Raw genomic sequence first — 19,107 nt, 5'->3', positions numbered from 1 at the left:
AAATAAAATGAAACTAAATATCTGTATATGTATTTGTATTTTCTATAGGAACCAAAGATCTTGGAGTTCAGTACCCCAGACAAACCAGCACTGAGACTTATGCACTGTTTGTTTTGGCCTTCTAATGCAAGATGAATAAAATATAATGATACCATATAGCCACGTAATTATATTTAATTGTTCAGGAACATTTTTGTGCCCCATCTCAAAATTTGTATAAATAAATCAATAAGACCTTTGATACTTTTTCATTCATCTTTCATTCATGTTCCAGATCATCTGCTGACATTTACAAAACAGAGTGGTGGTAAAGACACAACAAATGTGCAGTTTTTATATTTTACTGGAAAAACATCTGAAATGTTTTTGTCTGTGTGCGCGTGTGCGTGTGTGCACATTACTGAGTCAAGCCTAATGCCGGCGTTGCCAGGCGACGGTGACATGTAGGTACATTGTTTTTATCACACTCGGCCACACATACAGACTGCCCACACAAAATCCTAGACTTTTAGTCTGTTCAAGCCAAGTTCTGCATAAGCTTACAGCACCCAAAGGATTCACAGTGTTAAAGGGTCGAGCCACCCTCGGTATGGTCTGGGAGGCGCAGGGAGGTGGGGGTAAGGCCGACATCCTGGCGGACAGGAAGCCCAACTTCCTGTCTTGATTAATGAAGGGACTGTTGAGGCACAGAGGGGCCTCCCACACACAAAGCCCTCGCATTTAACCTTCAGTGTCAGCTTGATGTTGGTTTTTTCCCCCGGATCTCAGAGTGCTTGAGAAAAACATTCTTGTAAGAAAAGTGAAAATGGTGCCGGTACGATTTTTCACAGCTTTTTTTGTTTTTTCACAACATCTCAGCACATGCTGACACAGTCAGAAAAAACACTTGTTTATTTCTCAAGCCACCATCCCCTCCCCTCCAGCGTGTTTTTGCTTGTATGAGGGTCGGGGATCCAGTAGAACTGGTGTTTCTCAACCACATGTCACCGGTCAGGAGTTGTGTCAGGGCGAAGAATGTAAACAGAGTCAGCAGAGCTGGAGCTGGAGGAACTCAGCCGGTGGCGGTGCGCTCTGCGGTCGCGGGCTGATGGGATGTTAAAACTTGTTACTTGTTAAAACCTGGGGACGTCCTAAAGCAGCAAGGACTTCACTACTAGCGTGCTGCTTTGCAATGCATTTCATTGGAAGATAGAGGAGGGGGAGGGGGTGTAAAAAGTGAGAGGGGGAGTCAGGGCTGGGGAGGTGCTTTTTAAGATTTCATGATGTCTTCCAGCCCCCACAGTTGGCAGGGAAAAAAAAAGGTTGCTGTTGCCAAGGTGACTTGACAGAGAAAGGGAAAGTATCTGGCTGTTCTTGTGCAGGAAGCTCAGAAGCCAGGGGCACAGATAAGATGATTTCAGTCCCTCCTCCACAGAACAAAAGCCGTACGCATGATATACTGCCTTAAATACCTCAGGGCGCTCTGGCTGCTGCGTTCACCCCAAAGCTGCCGAAATATGTGAAACATGCAGCAGTGCAGAAAGTCTCCTATGCTGTGCTGAAGCTGCCTTGCGCCCTTTAAAATACACACCACCACCGCGTTAAAACAAGCCAATGGACAAATGGTTTTTGGCACTGAGAAGAAAGACACAACACTTTACAGTCAAGAGGAAAAAACTCTCATGTTTATTTAGCCATGAATTTCACATTGTGAAAAAAATCACATGTACAAAATAATGCCATAAAAATAGAAATTAAAACTCTTACATGACGAAAGGAACCGATGCACACCGACGGTGGCTTAATTTACATCAACACATGAAAGCAAGATACTGCATCCGATTCTGAGCCGGCTGGATTTCCAGATAAAACAAGAGGATAAAGGAGGGCAAAGAGCTGAAATGGGAAATGCCACTCAGCAATTAGGTGCAAATTGAAGGGGCATTCATTACTCTCTTGTTGCCAGGGAAACTTGTGTTCTACAGGGAAAGAAGTACTCCCGTCTGATTGGCGGGGCCGGAGGCTCCGTGTTCCGTGGTTGGATGAGGTCAAACTTATGGAGCCACAATGGTTTGTCCTGAAATTGACAATAAAAGGGAACTTTTGGGTGGCTTGGGGCGCTGAAGCAGAATTTACTGGGCTGTTAATCCCCTGTTGATTTAATTTGAGTGCACATAGAAGTTTTAAAAAAATTACATACATATTCCACCAAAACATTACCTCTTACATTGAAATTCAATGATACCATTAATATTCAAATGTAAAACGCCAATGTTCAGGTCACACAGACAGACACACAGATGAAAAACGCTGATTAATGTTGCCAAGTGTTTCATATGAAAGTGTTTAATGACACATGTTTTGGTCTTCGGATACTCTTTTTTTTTTCTTCTTTTTTTTAATGTGTATGAATGACACTATGGTGAAAAGCACTGTGGTGTCTGCCCTTAACAATGCACAGCTTACTGGAGTTCTTAACCTAATGATTACAAAGACTCACGAGAAGCCAAGTTAGCACATGTGACAGTCGTCCAGCTGTCACAATCTTAGCCATGTCAGGGTTACTCTCCCTTGTTGGTACTGGGTCATATACTGCACCGATCTGCCAGCCTTTTCTGTTTTATGGTTCATCTAACCCACTTCATTTGGTCTCCTATTTAGGCTGATTTAAGGCAAGTTTGGACCCAGATTAGAGCTTAAAGAGAATTAAAACAACATTTCTTTCAAAGCCGTTCAGTCTTCTATAGTGTAAGGGACTCTATAGTCTTGCTAATGACTGCTTTACATTATCCGTAGTGTGAGTAATTCTGCCTCTTGCATCCATGAAACCCTGGGAGAGGTTTCTCTTAAAAGAACCAAGTACCTCACGCAAAAAACTGGACTGTCCAAAATACAGCCGCCCGCCCCAACTGCGATGAAATTAAAACACAACAACCGGCCATGCACAACATAACCCAAACATACATTCACATAATGAACACAGGCAGAGAAGAAAATAAATACGATTAAAACATCTTAACATAACAAGAGTATTCATTGCCATATAAATTAAGACTACATTGCAGCAAGTTTAAGAAGAAACTGAGAACTTCTCAGTTTGCGTTTAAGGTGACGAGAGTCCATGCCAGTTTTTTTGTTATCTTTTGTTTGTTTTCTTAGCGAATCACCACAAACATGCTCAAAAAAGGGTTCAGCTACGACTCAGGCGAGCGAGCCGCTGCGTTTGTCAGAAGCAAAGCCAGTCTTTTACAGCATGAAGTGTTACGGCGTTCCTTCCGAGCCTGCCGAAATCCGCCCAGCCCTGTGTACAGTGGGTTGGTTCAGCGAGCGTCACATGCAAACATGTAAGGTCATGACCTCAAGGCACCTTCACCCCATCCCACTCCTTGGCCATGCACAGATCTACCCCTCCAACCTCTTCCAACTCAGCTTGTGTTGGCCATCAAAACCTCACAAACCAGGCAGTGCCCTGTCACTGCCTGGTTTGTTTCTGTGTCACAGCTGTTAGACGCACAAGCTTGAAACGACGCAAAAGAAGATACAAACGGAAGAGCTTATTAGAGGACTGAGGGGGTGTTTGCTCCTTCATTCTGCCTTTTATAAATCATCTATGTTCAGTCAAACTTTAACCTATCCTCGTGTTCCACCTCCAGCAATCTAAACAGGGCATCTGTCATGCTATACATTTTTTTCTTCTTTTTCTCTTAATATTTAAAAACAACAATAAAGTCCTAACAAGCATTTCATGACTGAACGGGGGGAAAGAAATGCAGGTAGTGTGATATGTTTTCAGCACGCCAGTGGCAGCATGAAAGCACAAGTGTAAAATGCCCCACGCAGAGTGGGAGTTTGTGCCAAGCAGCAGTTTGTTTGGTTTGTTTGCGTGAACTTCTTTTTACTGTACGCCTCAGCTTCCATCTCACAAAACGAGAGATGGCATCGTTCTAGTGAAAGCGTCCATCTGTCCATGCCTCTGATTTTTTTTCTTCTTTCTTTTTTTGCCTCTTTGCAACATCAAAATGAATGCGGGCGTCTGTACATCACTGCTCAGTGTCTCTTTTGGAGAAAAAGAATGTGTGCTTCTTCACAGTTGGGAGACCAGTAGATGATGCAAAACAGGGAAATCTAAGGGAGAGAGAAAAGAAAGACTCATTAGGCAGGCTAATAAGGTGAAAATGCCTGAAAGCAAACAGTGCTAAACAGTTTAAAGGTGACCTTTTAATTAATCAAAACAGTACAGAAGATGGATTAGGAATAAAAGATTTTTTTTCTGTCTAAAGAGTCAGGGTGCACAAAATAAAACCAAACTCCTGCCTAGTGGACTGTATCCCTGCTGTTGAGTCAGCTTTTTGGAGACGTGTATTTGTCTTTACATGGGCAGTATTGGATTGTGTTTAATTCACTTAATAATCATGACAGACATGAGTGATGCACATGATCTAAACAACAATTTAGGAGTATGAACAGTCCACAGGTTGTGTTTTACTGCAGAATCAGTGAATCTAATTCAAACTCAGTGAATGTATTGCTGGGAACCACAGTGAGAGAAGTGTAGTGTTTGGTGTCATTTGGGTGAGCGTGCCTCACATGTTGGTTACAAGTTTCCTTCTGTTAGCAGTATATTCAGTTTAATTAAATTCCATTTTGTTTATACATTGCGCCAAACCACAACAATAGTCATCTCGAGGTGCTATATACTGTAAGGTAAAGACACTACAATAATACAGAGAAAACCACAACAGTCAGACAACCCTCTATGAGCAAGCACTTGGCAACAGTGGGAAGGAAAAACTCCCCCTTTTAACAGGAAGAAACTAATAATAATAACTCGTGACTAAATGCAAAGTAGTGCATAAACACATAGAGAGTGAAAAGAGATGAGTGAAGTGCATATGAGTATATGTCTGTTACACTCTCCCCGTATGGGTAGTGCTGTTGTGTACCTTCAGATCCAGAAACCTATTTAAGTACTGGATTTCTGTTCAAAATTATTAGTAGTCTGAAAACTGGAGTCCTGAGTTTTGTTTTAGTCCAGAGATTAACACAGATTTGCTAGAGTATTTAAAGCAGTGGATACTGTGTGATCTCCATTTGTTTACTTTTATGTCAATAGTTTGTTGTTTGAAGCCTGATTACTCTGACATGTTCTAAAAGATGGGATTATTAGCTTAGCTTATCTTATCTTAGTTTAGCTTAGCAGCTAACTGTGGAAAATTGAGAAAAAGCTAGCGTGGCTTCATCTGACGCTAACAAAAGCCATCAACCATTATATTCGCTTCACCCATACAAAGACTGAGGCCTAAAATGATTCTGTTATGCCTCACATTAGGCATTTTGGTGGTAATTCTTCAACCATTTTCCCCTGCTAACAGCTTTCTGAGAAAATAAAAAAGGAGAACTCAAAGAGGAGTTAGGAATTTTCCCCTGGGAGAAAAAGACTGCAAACTTCGTTTTTTCCCCTCACAGCTACAATCTCCTCCTGTGAGGTCTAACATCCTTCATTCTCCTTTTATTCCTAAACAGTCAGCCTTCTTTTCCATTCCTCCACATTTCATCTTTTCACCGCGTTCATTGAGTAGACTGTCAGTTGCCATGACAGGCAGACACAGAAAAAAAACAAATTCGCTATTAAATTAGTGGCAGGATTATTCACTTCACTGAGCATTTTATTGCGCTGGCTTACAGATAGTTCAGGCCTTCAGTCTCTCTTTCAGAGACAAGTCACACACAAAAAAAGAAACAATGCAAAATATTTCATCCAGTAAAGAAGAGGAACATCACAGCCTTATAGCAGTGATGCCACTCCGAGCAGTTTCCTGGGATTATCAAGTGGGACACCGTTTGTGTGTGTCAGTACTTTGCATTCATACCTGCTAGCCATTTCAGAAAAAAATAGAGAAAAATGAAAGACTGTCTGCAAGGCTATGTGTGCGTGGGCATCGGAGTAGGTTGCAGTGATTGTCTGATGTGATGTGATCATGACCCTCCAGCCTGCAGTGCGCAGAAAGATCAGGTTTGCCAGCTCACTACCCATGCTCCACATACGTCCAGCCTATTTACCATCAGAGCCGGAGACCGTAGTTAAAAATAAGACCAGGAAGGCACAGACGGAACCGGAAGAGACCGTAAATTTTCAGAGTGAGGCCACTACTATGAAGGATGGTGTGTGTTTGAGTGGGCTGAGGGGTAGGTCTCACGCCGTCTAGCTTTACAACGCCTCCTCATGTCCCTCGCTGCCACTTCTCGCAGTCGCCTCATCTTGTAGCTGATGATAAATGGTTTCCGACACTGCGTGAGTCGCCGGCCACCTCCCTCTCACCCAGTGTAAAGACCATAACCTCATCAAAGGAAGGCAACTGAGAGTGGATTATCCGCGCTGGGGTGTTGCAGCCTGCTGGTGTGGAGCTTGTCTAATTGGCAGACCCCTTTTTCCCTCTTAGAGAGATTTCCCCCACAGGAGCAATAAAAGTATCCTATTCTCTTTCAATTACCCTCTCTGTCCTTCGGCCCATCCCCGCAGCCGCATAACTCACTTAACTAAAGCACACAAGCCCTATCAATCCCCCACTGGTCTGCCCTCCACTCCACTTATCGTGCCAGTATAACTCTTATTGTGAAAATCTAAAAGCCTAACAGAGTGAAAAATTGCATCATGTTACAGGCCTGAATTCTTTTTAACTTTAAAATCATGATACTTCAAACTCTAAATGCAATTCACATAGACATACATCTATACGGGGGTAAAACATTAATAATGCAATTCAATACTGAGTGTTTATACTACCAAAAACTGTCAAACCCTTCAAAGGTTGCGTCAAAGAATCGCTCTAGTGTAGCACTGTCAGATTTGTGATAGAGGGTTCTTAAAAAAGGATCAAATTGTATGATTTCCCTTGGGAAAACCCAACTCTTGGACTGCCCTAGATCAAACACGAATGCTGACAGAGCTGTCAAAGAGTCAGGTGTCTTATAGCAGTGGCTAACATAGCCTCGAGGTGCTAGTCTCAAACAGAAGGGAAGTGTACTGCTGAGGTGGTTTTTTTTTTTTTTTCGTATTTCTAGTTAAATTTCCAGTTACTTCAGGCAATTTATTGGATTTTTTTACAGCTCCAACTGAAACAAAAAAAACCTGCTTCATACAACTGTTCTCATATATCGCATAATACCAGTACTCCACAAGGCACGTAAAATCAAAGGCATCAGGAGCACGATCTTACCTAATGGAAAGGGTGCATGTAGAGGGTTCTGAACTCAAGCAGGTAGATGTTTCCAGGTGCTGACAAAAGCAGTAGGAATGAGTGAGTATGGCACTGTAGTTATGCTGTTCCATGTATCCAGTGTGGGGTCATAGCAGTCCAGAGTTTTACACCTCTGTGTGCCAAAGTACCCACCCACCACATAGAGTTTGTTCCCTGATGCCACAGCCTGGCAGCTCATCCTCTTGGCAGTCACATCACCCACTTTTGTCCACTGGTAGCTCTCGCTGCTGAACTTGTATGCTGAGCATGCTGAGAACTCTGTGTCTCCGCCCATGACGAAGATCTGGTTTCCCAGGACAGCGGCGGCTGTGTAGCGCCATGGCTGAGGGCAGGATGCAGGCACGGTCCATCGGTTCTCCTGCGGATCGTAGCACTGCACCTTGGGCAGCTTGTCGTGGGTGACGCTGGTTCCTCCGAAAGCAAAGAGTTTGAGTTTGACGCTAACTACTGCTGCGTTGCTCACACCCTCTCTCAGAGGAGCTACCATTGTCCACTTGTTTGCCACGGGGTCAAACTGCTCCACCTGTTTGAGAGACACTGATGGAGAAGCTGGAAGGCAGCCTGTCGCTGCGGTGTGACCACCTACGACGTAGAGACAGTGTTTCAGCTCTGCAGACCCGTGGCCGAACCTGGCAATCAGCATGGGTGCCGCCTTTGACCATTCCTCGTGGACAGTGTCATAGACCCAAACATCTTTGGACACGCCATTTTCTGAGCCTCTGCCACCAGTGATGTACACCTTACATCCAATTGCACAGGCACTAAACTCCTTCCGTGGACTGGGGATGTCAGCCTTTGGGATGATCTCTTTGGCTTTCTGGTCCACAAGGTACAACTTGTCACACATGAAAGTCTGGCCACCCAGAAGAAACAGGGCATGGCTGGTTTTTCTGGGTCGAGCACATGGGCTGTTAACAACGCCATCGTTCTGCAGGATTTTCAGCTTACAGCGAATAGCTTCATCCACCAGCTCCTTGCTCTTGGCCTGGGAGTTAATTAGCTCTTCAGTAGAGACGTTCTCCATTAAAAAGATGGCAGGCAATAGCGCAAGGCGAACCGTTCTCAGGAGCTCCGGGAGATGGCAGTGCCTCCTTTCCAAGTCGTAGTTGATCCAGTTAAGAGCAGCTTCGTAAACCAGTCTCTCGTCTTCTGTCTCTAGCTCCTCATGTGATAAAAGCTGCACCACCATATCTTTGGGCAGTTGGAGGAAGTCCTCCGTCTTGCAAATAGCAGGAAAGTTGCTGAGGCACATGCCCCAGGAGAGCTCTGACAGCTTGGTACACTGATGGGCATCTGACAACAGAAGCATGCCAAGGCAGTTGGATGGGTGAAGGTTTCTCTCTAAGAATTCTGCGCAGGCATCCCGGATGTCCTGAAATTCCAACATGTCCCCAGCCTCCAACAATGACTCTGCATTCTCCTCATTGATGACCACCCGTGATGAATAAGCGTAATCCAGCAGGAGCTCCAAAACCTCCGGGTGGATCGAATCATGGAAGTCAACCTCACTGGCCTGACTTTCCCTCAGGCCACCGCTGAACATGGCCTCAAAGTAGCGACTGCAGGCAGCCAGCACTGCGCGGTGGCAGGGAAAGGAGCGGCTGCCAGCATGGAGCAAGACGTCGGTGAAAAGCCTTTGCTGCCGCAGCGAGTTGAGGTGCATAAGGACGCTGTCGGCATAGGAGGACTTGTGAAAAAGGTAGATGTTCATGGAGCCGGTGCTGGCTCGCGATTTTCGGTTCTCATGGACGCACACGGACATTTTCATTGAATCCTAAAATGAAAGAGATAAAGAAAAATCTCTCATCAATGCACTGCACATTTGAAGCCCACTACACATAATTATTATTCACCAATTCAACATTTCCCACAACGTGTATCTTCCGTCTTCAAATAGTCTGTAATATGGTGTATCTTAACCTTTTAAACACATCCACTAAAATTTAAAGCTAGATGCAATTTATGTTGAAAAATGGGGCATGTAGTAGCTATTAATCAGGAGCTTTACAGTGCAAACAAACTGTTTGTCCTGTACAATTAGTCATAAAAATGTAGGTTTAGTGAAGTGAATACAGTGGATGCACTATGTGGTGATGTTGATGCTGATATATTACATTGTTGGGCACTGATATCCACAATGAGATAAAAAAACAAAAACGTAAAATGTATTTTTGGAGGAGGAATCTCAATCATTCCCAAGAGATCAAGATATTCAGAAAGAGATCAAGTGATTACAAATTACAAAACAGCATAAATCTGAGGGTTCTGAAGGTCGAGTAGATAACAATTGTGTTCTTGCAGAGACTGCAAGGCCTTGCAGCTCTGAGCAATGCTAATCCTCCTCTTTCAGAGATGCCACGATTAACAATGAAGTTTCCCTTTGCAGAGGATTCTTCATGAAAAGGGAAAAAGAAAGAGACAGTGGGGCTCTTTTAAGCCTCTGAGAAATGCACTCTCCTTCCAGAAAATCACAGCTCCCATCTTCACTGTCTTCGCCCTGTGCTCGCTCACAGCTCGCTTTTATTCCAACCAATTTCTAGACATGTCTAGTGCCTTCTGCACTCTATTTACAGAGGGACCAAGTCTCTGTCTGACCCAGTAAATCCACAGCTGACAGACATTTTAAGTTGTCAGCCTGCCCCTAAGTCTATCGGTCTTGATAGAATTTGATAGAAGGCTGGTTAATCCTAGTAGTAAGGGTAGGTTTTAGTACAAAAACAGGACTGGGCTTGTTTCTAATGGTTTTGTAATTTCATTCTTGACTGCAAATAGCTCCACAACCTGACAGCTGCTGTAAATTATAATGATTAAAAAGTTCTGATGGCTCAATAAGAAAAAAAAAAACATCAATAAAATGCTTCAGAAGAAGGAACAGACTTCCATTTATATGCTAGGTATAAAACAGATGTGTGTATATATATATATATATATATATATATATATATATATATATATATATATATATATATATATATATAGGAGGTGGCTGATATCCAGAAATCCTACCAGTGGCTGGACAAAGCTGGACTGAAAGACAGCACAGAGGCACTAATCATGGCAGCACAAGAACAAGCTCTGAGCACAAGATCCATAGAGGCTGGGGTCTATCACACCAGGCAAGACCCCAGGTGCAGGCTGTGTAAAGATGCCCCAGAGACAATCCAGCACATAACAGCAGGGTGCAAGATGCTAGCAGGCAAGGCATACATGGAACGCCATAACCAAGTGGCCGGCATAGTGTACAGGAACATCTGTGCTGAGTACAACCTGGAAGTCCCGAGGTCAAAATGGGAGATGCCCCCAAGGGTGGTGGAGAATGACCGAGCTAAGATCCTGTGGGACTTCCAGATACAGACGGACAAAATGGTGGTGGCTAACCAACCGGACATAGTGGTGGTAGACAAACAGAAGAAGACGGCCGTAGTGATCGATGTAGCGGTTCCGAATGACAGCAATATCAGGAAGAAGGAACACGAGAAGCTGGAGAAATACCAAGGGCTCAGAGAAGAGCTCGAGAGGATGTGGAGGGTGAAGGTAACGGTGGTCCCCGTGGTAATCGGAGCACTAGGTGCGGTGACTCCCAAGCTAGGCGAGTGGCTCCAGCAGATCCCGGGAATAACATCGGAGATCTCTGTCCAGAAGAGCGCAGTCCTGGGAACAGCTAAGATACTGCGCAGGACCCTCAAGCTCCCAGGCCTCTGGTAGAGGACCCGAGCTTGAAGGATAAACCGCCCGCAGGGGCGTGCTGGGTGTTTATATATATATATATATATATATATATATATATATATATATATATACATATATATATATATACACATACACACACACTTTTCTGCATTTCAAAGGCTCTCCTGAAGTGAAATCTATTGTAGCTGAAAGGGGTCAAGCTCTGTCAGCAAGCAAATGTTTTACAAAGCTACAGGTTTGTAAAACACCTCCCTCAAGGTGGTGTCGGAGAGGCGGATGCTGTCCAAGATAAAGACAATGTTGGATAACACCTCCCACCCACTCCATGACATGTTGGTCAGTCACAGGAGCTCATTCAGTGAGAGACTGAGATTACCGAAAAGCACCACTGAACGACACAGGAAATCATTCCTGCCTGTGGCCATCTCCCTGTACAACGCATCCACTTAACACACTGTTTGCTGCTACAACTACACATGTTTCTTTTCCAACTATTTATTTATAAGTGACTTATGTATGTATGTATGTATGTATATATATGTATATATTGTACTATTCTTAGTTAGCGTATTGTCTGTCTTGTCTTAATGTTGGTTTAAAATGGAGCACTGTAACAAAAAATAATTTCCCCCAGGGATCAATAAAGTATTCTGATTCTGATTCTGATTCTGAGGTGGCGAGCATTTGATGTTCGAATGATAGGATTTTCACTTCAAGAGTGAAAGAGTTCAAAAGTTCCTTGCTGTCATAAATGACTCCTCTTCAAAAAACAGAAAGCTACAGAGAGCTAAGGACAGTTTCCATTTTCGCTAAGTTGCATCATCTGTTCCAAAATCCTCAGAATGCAGTCTCATGAATAGGAAATCAAGCCCAATCCCTGCAGGTATAAATGCAAGTCCAGTGGGGATTTCTGGTGAGCAGTGGCACTCATACCTTGGGCTTAATATCTCAATGCATACTGAATGAACAGCTATGAATTTTGATTTTATTTTTTTGGCATTCAGGGTGCTCAGAGGATGAATCCTAATGATTCTGGGCTTTGTCCCTTTGAACATGTTCGCACAGGGATGTCAGCGCACAGCTCAAAGGACAGCCATTCCACGTCTTTGTATAAAGAGGAAGAATCTTATTTATCACAAGTTAATGAAACCCAAAACCAACCGCCACCGGTTGAACAGGATTTACTGCATTCCTGCAGTGACAAAACTGGCAACCTGTCAACTCCTGGCCTCTGGCTCATCTGTAAGGAGAACATCCTCACCTAATCTCCTTGCACACGTCACATGCTACACACACACACGGACACATTGCAGCTCAGGGTTTCTAACTGGAGGTTGTAAGTGACTCGATTTAAATATGTGATCCTTATAAGTCAGGCGCTAAAATGAAGAGGTTTCACACTTGTTAATCATTGGCATATTAATAAATAGAACCATTGGTACTCTCAGGCACTGGAGCTGGCAGATAAACACTTCAGTTAGTCCAATAATTTAGCTTCATACTAGGTAGCAAAATGATTACAAGCTAATTATAGTCTACCAGTAAATGATAGACACTTAGCTGAGCTGCTAACCGTCTCTGTTCTTTTGCCAAACAAATCATTTAGTGGCAATAAAATAGCAAAGCATAACACAGCTTTTCCATTTAATCTCACTGCAATGCACTCATTCCTCCAAACAACACTGGTGGCCAGCACAATTACCAAAGGTGATCTGTTTGCACAATCTTCATTTTCCCTGTTGTCAAACGAAAGTGCTCACTCACGCCCGCATACTGGGGAGTGCGGGAAAGGTGAACAATGAAAAGATCAGTAAACCACATGCCTCAACTATTTGCATATTAAAGGGTAAAGCCTGGATTACCAGCTCAAGCAGCTGGTCCCGAAACCCGTCTGTGACATATACAAGCATGGCTAGATTCAAAATAGAAATAAATAAAACAAAACAAAAAAAGTTTTATACAAATCTTAGACAATGCAACGAGAAAGAATAATTGAAGACTGCACTTACGCTTAAAAGTGTTGGATTTGCTTCCTGATTATAAGCTTAAACTTAGACTAACCTCTGAAACATAAGCACGTTTCTCTTGTTTTGATCTTAAGCACTGATTACAGAGGAAATTAGATAACTCGTATCACTGTTTAAATTTGCTTAATCTCATCATCCACAGGGCACAGGCACAGAGCGCATTCAAACATCACGAGTGTGACAAGTCTGTAAAAATTCCTGACAGCTGTCTGGAAACTGTAAATTACATGGAAGTTACAAAAGGAAAACTATTTCAAAGCTAGGATTAAACTGACAAACCCTTTTCGGCTATGAACTAATGCAGGCTGTCTTACTCCTGCTCTAAATGAGAACAAACTCCTGGACACATCTTCACATCTGCAGACGCAATCATTTTCCATGAGAATATAGGAAAATATAATCAATTTCAAAGTAAAAATAATAATAATAATAAGCAAATGACAACATTTACATAACATGTTGGGAAACATGCACTTCCCTCTTTGGTGACTCAAGTTTTTCATACCATAATTTATCTGATTATCTGATGTTTCTGACTCTTTTTTCTTTGCGCAACATTCTTCCTCCTACTTATTCATAGCTTCAGGACAGTGGAGAGAAAGACTCACAGTTGCAAAGGTGGTGCCCAATTTACCGCAAATGTGCAGATAATGCAGCCTAATTTCAAACACAAACCCTTTGATGACCATTACAATATGTGACAGCTTGTGGTATAATAAAGCAAATATCTCTGTTGCACAAGTTAATACAAACAACTAGACTAAAATAATAATTTGTGACAGCTTATCAGCATTGAGGTTTCCACGCTGCTCTGGAGGACTTCCTTCTATTATAATACCACAGTCAGTACACCAAAGGGTCCAGACAGGAAGAAATGCCAGCAGTGCCAAGATGTGTGGTTGGCTCAGTGGCTGAGAGAGGGAGAGATGTCTTCCTCATCCCACCCCTCACAGAAATCAGATCCACACACCGAGCACACAGCCCAGAAAGCCCACACTACACGCCTCACTCAGAAAGCACACAGTTAAAGGACATGCACATGCAGCCACTGGACTCGAGCCAGGGCCTGGCTGACTACAGCCTGTTTAAAAATCATTGCCAGGTGTTCACAGTCAACCATGGACTCAGGAAGAGGGATGGGAGGGGAGTCACTTCAAAAGTAAACACCGGAGCTTATGTGGACCTCGTTCTGTACATCTGCCACTCGGTGAGTGGGGGCGGTAATTGAAGCAAGATGCAAAACAAGAGGAAAGAGCAATGAGCTATAGATGTGTTCGCCTGCTTCTTCAGTGTTGAAGGTCGAAATGTACGATCTCAAGTCTAAATGCACAAACAAACGCCGTACAATTGAAAAAACAAACAAAAAAACCTAATTAAATAAATTAAAATCATGGCTTTGTAACGTCGAGAAGAGCGTGTCACACCTGACGTCGCATTTTAAACAAGCAAAACATCCCCAGCATGCACGAATGTGCAAGGAAACAGCTGAGGACATGAACGCAGACGACCGAGGGGAGATCAGCTATCGATAAATCAATAAATCAATAAAATGAACCTGAACGTGATCAGCGAATGTAAACATTGTTGCGCTTCCTAATGCTCCATCCTGGAGCAGAAGGGGGATGCATTCGTAGTTACTATGTAACAATCGAGCCACACGCTTTAACATGATGCAGTGAGGTGGTTTAGCATTATTAGTATCATCATTATTATAATCAGTATTATTATTATGCTTTGTTTTGTTTTACCTCTTTGGGTGAAAGCAGGAGTTCAATTGTGCCCGGAGTTTCCCTCGAACATGCCACTTCTACAAGAGCCACGATGCAAGCCTTACGCTCGGGGAGTGCAACTCCGTGGGATTTATATCCGAAAGGTCACGGAATACTAAGTCGAGATCCACGCCGATTGTGAGTTACAGGTAGTTTACCGAGGCTTCAATGGACCTCTGGGCAGCCGGGTATCAATAGATGGTAGCTGTGATGTGAAGGATGAGCGGAGATGTTTGGATGAGCTCCTCTAAAGCTGCTGCTGCTGTGTGACTGAATCCTATGTGTCCTCCTCCTTCTCCTGCGCTCCCACTTCTCTCTCACTGAAACAAGTGGGTGTGTCCGAAACCGAGCGAAGGAAAGAGAACATGTACCATACCATCCCACTGTGTAAGATAATTACCAAGTAATCGCTAAAGATGAGTTCAGTTAAAGTTTTCTTTTTTCTTTTTTAAGGACTTTCTGACCGTTCAGACTCTTAATAAAGTATGCATTAGAGGAGTCTAATGCATGATTAACGTAATCATTAATATGATTAACGTATCTGTATATATATATATGTCTCTAAATCTTTCTACAAAGTAACTACTAAGCAGGCTGCGTGGATAGGAGCGGTGCTTAACTTGGTTTGAAAGGCAAATGCTTTAGTAAAATTCTGATACAGTGTGCAGGATCTGCGTCGCAGCAGTCCACGTAATGGTTTAGTGGTTCCTCAGAAGACCAAACAGGATCCACCCAGCATTGTGACAGAAGAGTCAAGAGAAAATTAAAGGTATTGTTCCGGTGTTGTGCTTTGTGGACTCAAGACTTTAAACAGCCACTCCAAGACATTGTGAAACAATAACATATAGGAAATGCCACAAAGTCTGACTGAGTCACATTGAGCCAGTGTCAGGTCCTATAGGATTACAAAGGTCTCTGTGGTTTTTAGTAAAAGGGGGGAGAGCTGGGAACGGGAAGTCCAATTTTATCTGTGAGCATCTTGTGTGAGTCACATCTGCGGTGCTCGTTGACGGTGCATTTGGCTGTGACTAAACTCTTCAGAGGATCCTCGAGGCTGTGATGTTGCTGTTTGGTTTGTTTGTTTTTGATGTGCAGTGTGGTGGCCACAGAGCTGTTGAGAACTCACGCCCAGTTCCCTTTCCCATCGACTGTTGATGAAAACCGAACAATCGGTTTATGCTGAGGATAACGCAGCATACTGTTCACCAGGGAAGTACACTCTGAAAAGTGTTGAAGAGAAACGTCTTTGCGCTCTAACATGGACTTTGTGTATGGCAAGAGAGACACCTAGTGGGCAAAGTCATGCAAGTAGGCCTGTTATGTGCAGGATGCTACTTTATTTGGCAGCATAATTGTCGCCAAATAATGACAATTTAATATATTTGCCAATAATTATTATTGTCAAATAATTAATTATTGTCAACAGCAGACTAGCAGACAAACAGGTTTTTGTATTGTTTCTTTGCTCACTTGTAAGAAGTTTGTAGTGCAGTAAAAATCAGGTAAATGTAGCATGACATATGTTTTCTTTATTATACAAACATTATATAGGAGTAGACAATGGATAACTGAATAACTTTATATTACAGTATATTCCTAACTAAGCAGCTCATTCTCAACACTTTTATGAAAATTTGACCTTATATGACCTTGAAGAAGAGGTCAGAGGTCCAAGCTAACGTGATATCCCTTTACTGTACTTTCTATAAGTTGATAATACATACACTAACAAATCACCATTAGGTAATACTACTTTACATGAAGCTTCAAGGTGGAGCCTGTCCCAGATGCCATAGAGTGAAAGGTGGGTACACCCTGCACACATATGCTAGCATGGATGGAAACTGGAGGACCTGGAGAGAACTCCTGGTACTCCAGCGGATTCCAACACAGAATCCTCTTGCTGTGAGAGATTAATAATAACTAATGATTCAATGCAGAGAGGTGTATAAAGACATGGTGAGTGGAAAAGGTGCATCATGGGAATCCCCCAGCAGCTATTGCAGCGTAACTATGGGAGGATTCAGGCTCACCTGATCCTGCCCTAACATTTTCAAAGTAGAGAGGATGTCTGTCTCCCTAATACAAAATTGGAAGCTGGTTCCACAGAAGAGAGCCCTGAAAGCTGAAGGCTCTGACTCCCGTTCTACTTTTAAATACTCTAGGAACTACAAGTAAGCCTGCAGTCTGAGAGCAAAGTGCCCCAATGAGGTGATACAGCCCTATGAGGTCATTCAGATAAGATGGGGCCTGATTATTCAAGACTTTATATGTGGAGCAGGATTTTGAATTTGATTCTGGATTTAACAGGGAGCCAATGAAGGGAAGCCAATATAGGCAAAATATGCTTTCTCTTTCTAGTCCCTGCCAGTACTCTTGATTTTGGATCAACTGAAGGCTTTTCATGGAGTTTTTCGGACATCCTGATAATAATGAATTACAATAGTCCAGCCTAGAAGCAATAAATCCTGAGACGGGATATTCATAATTTCAAAGATATAACGGTAATACAAAAAAGCAGTACCACATATTTGTTTAATATGTCCATTAAAGAACATGTCCTGGTCAAAAATGACGCCAAGGTTCCTCACAGTGTTACTGGAGGCCACCGTAATGCCATCCAGAATAAGTATCCGGTTAAATACCATATTTCTACAATTTTTAGGGCTGAGTACAATAACCTCAGTTTTATGTGAATTTAGAAGCAGAAAATTAGAGGCCATCCATGGTGTTTATGTCTTTAAGACAACTGCAGTTTAACTAATTGTTGTGTCCTATCTGGCTTCATGGATAGATAAAGTGGTATGCTATGTTGTATGATGGCATACCTCTAATTATTGGTATGCCATTATACAAGTGGTTACAAGTGGTAGATATTCAACTACATAGTGTATTGATCAAGTCCATGTGGTGTTTGGTAGATTTATTTGTCTATTCTAATTGTAGTAAAATGGTATTCTGAATACTATACACCAATTTCTTTAAAGCAGGGATCATACTGTTATTTGTCGATTCATATATAGATAACAAAATGATGTGCCATATTTAGGAGCAAAGCCATCAATCCAATGGCATAAAATACTTTATATGACATGAGAAACAAAAAAACATTGGCCTCACACAGCTGAATAACACTGTGGTTAGTAGATGTTGAAAGGAAGCATCAGTGATGAGTTAAAATGACCAAATGACAATGCAAATACTGTTTTACCCAAAGTGTCTGCCTATATTTTTATCATTTGTGAGTTAAATAAATGCTCCAATCTGCATATTATTCTTTCAGTTTGGGGTTCTTGTGTTTAAAAGTAATTAATGGACGAATAAGCATGCAAAGAGCTAGTTATGTTACGGTTTTTTAGATTACCCTGTCATGTGGGCTGTCAAAGATACACAGTAAAACCTGTTGTTCTTGTTTAGCACTAACTTTAGCGGCCAAGCACGTCAGTTAGAAATGAGTAAGCAAAAATACCCAATGGCAAGTTGTATGTAAATTCACACACTTCACTTTAGGCTGTAAACACATTCACATAATCTAGATAATAGAATAATAAGGTATAATTTACATACTGGTCAAAGTTTGGTGTCTTTCTTTTTAAACAGAAAGGTAGGTTCGTGATGCAAAGCATACTGTACATTTAGGTGCTATCCCAAAACATAGTGTGAAAAAACCTTCTTTTTAAGTCAAAGAAAGAAAAAAACGGAATATTGTTAAAAGGCCAAGTCAGAAACCTGATGTCACAATAATGTAGTGTGCTTTTGACTTACACAATACAAAAGTAAAAGCAGAGAAACTATTAAAAACGCAGCTGCCATGACGGCCTGCCTATTGTGGCAGAATAAACTAGAATCTTCTGGAAACTAAACTGATAACATCAATGTGCTTCTTCTTTAGCCGATCCTTTGTTGATTTTATGACATGTTTTGGGTCACCGTCGTGCTGGAAGACATATCCGTGATCCAGCTTCAGTGTTCTGGCTGAATGGTGAAGTCATCCTGTATCCTTATTAGAAAAACAACCCAAAAGCATGATGCTTCTACCTCCATGCTTGACTGTGGGAAGGGTGTTCTTTAGATTATACTCAGCATTTCTCTTCCTCTAAACATGGCGGGTCGAGTGACCACAGCGTTTCCTCACAATCCTTCACTGAATCATTTAATGATCATTGGCAAACTTAAGATGGGCCTGTACACCTGTCTTCATGTACAGGGACCATATGATCACTGCAGGATTTCAATCGATTACATCCATTCAGTCCTTACTGAGTTACCAATGGTGTTCTCTGTGATTGTTCAGATCATTAACAAACTCCTCCCTTGTAATTTTGGGCTGATCCCCCACCTTTCTCATGATGATCTTCACCGCATGAAGCAAGATCTTGCATG

The 19,107-nt window shown here is 42.3% G+C and overlaps 1 protein-coding gene across 1 annotated transcript; it reads right to left on the bottom strand.

Moving 5' to 3' along the window:
• Positions 1-1,315: 1,315 nt before the first annotated feature.
• enc1 (ectodermal-neural cortex 1) lies at positions 1,316-15,031 on the bottom strand. Its single transcript, XM_086301298.1, has 3 exons — positions 14,704-15,031; positions 7,197-9,012; positions 1,316-4,104 (listed from the first exon to the last, which is right to left on the bottom strand). Exon 2 carries the CDS (start codon positions 9,004-9,006, stop codon positions 7,231-7,233), a length of 1,776 nt encoding a protein of 591 aa, XP_086157424.1. The 5' UTR covers positions 9,007-9,012; positions 14,704-15,031; the 3' UTR covers positions 1,316-4,104; positions 7,197-7,230.
• Between the last annotated feature and the right edge of the window lie 4,076 nt (positions 15,032-19,107).

Source organism: Aulonocara sp. 'chitande type north' Nkhata Bay, linkage group LG7 (assembly GCF_057382095.1).
Source record: "Aulonocara sp. 'chitande type north' Nkhata Bay isolate Kocher_YH1m ecotype deep benthic linkage group LG7, A_spYH_male_GT1.1, whole genome shotgun sequence".
NCBI classification, from domain to species: Eukaryota; Metazoa; Chordata; class Actinopteri; order Cichliformes; family Cichlidae; genus Aulonocara; species Aulonocara sp. 'chitande type north' Nkhata Bay.
The sequence above is the reverse complement of the archived record's forward strand: the minus strand, read 5'-3'. Positions and strand labels throughout refer to the sequence as shown.

What these genes read in the sequence shown, in the direction of transcription:
- enc1 (XM_086301298.1), bottom strand. Translation starts at nt 9,006, where the DNA reads ATGAAAATGTCCGTGTGCGTCCATGAGAACCGAAAATCGCGAGCCAGC.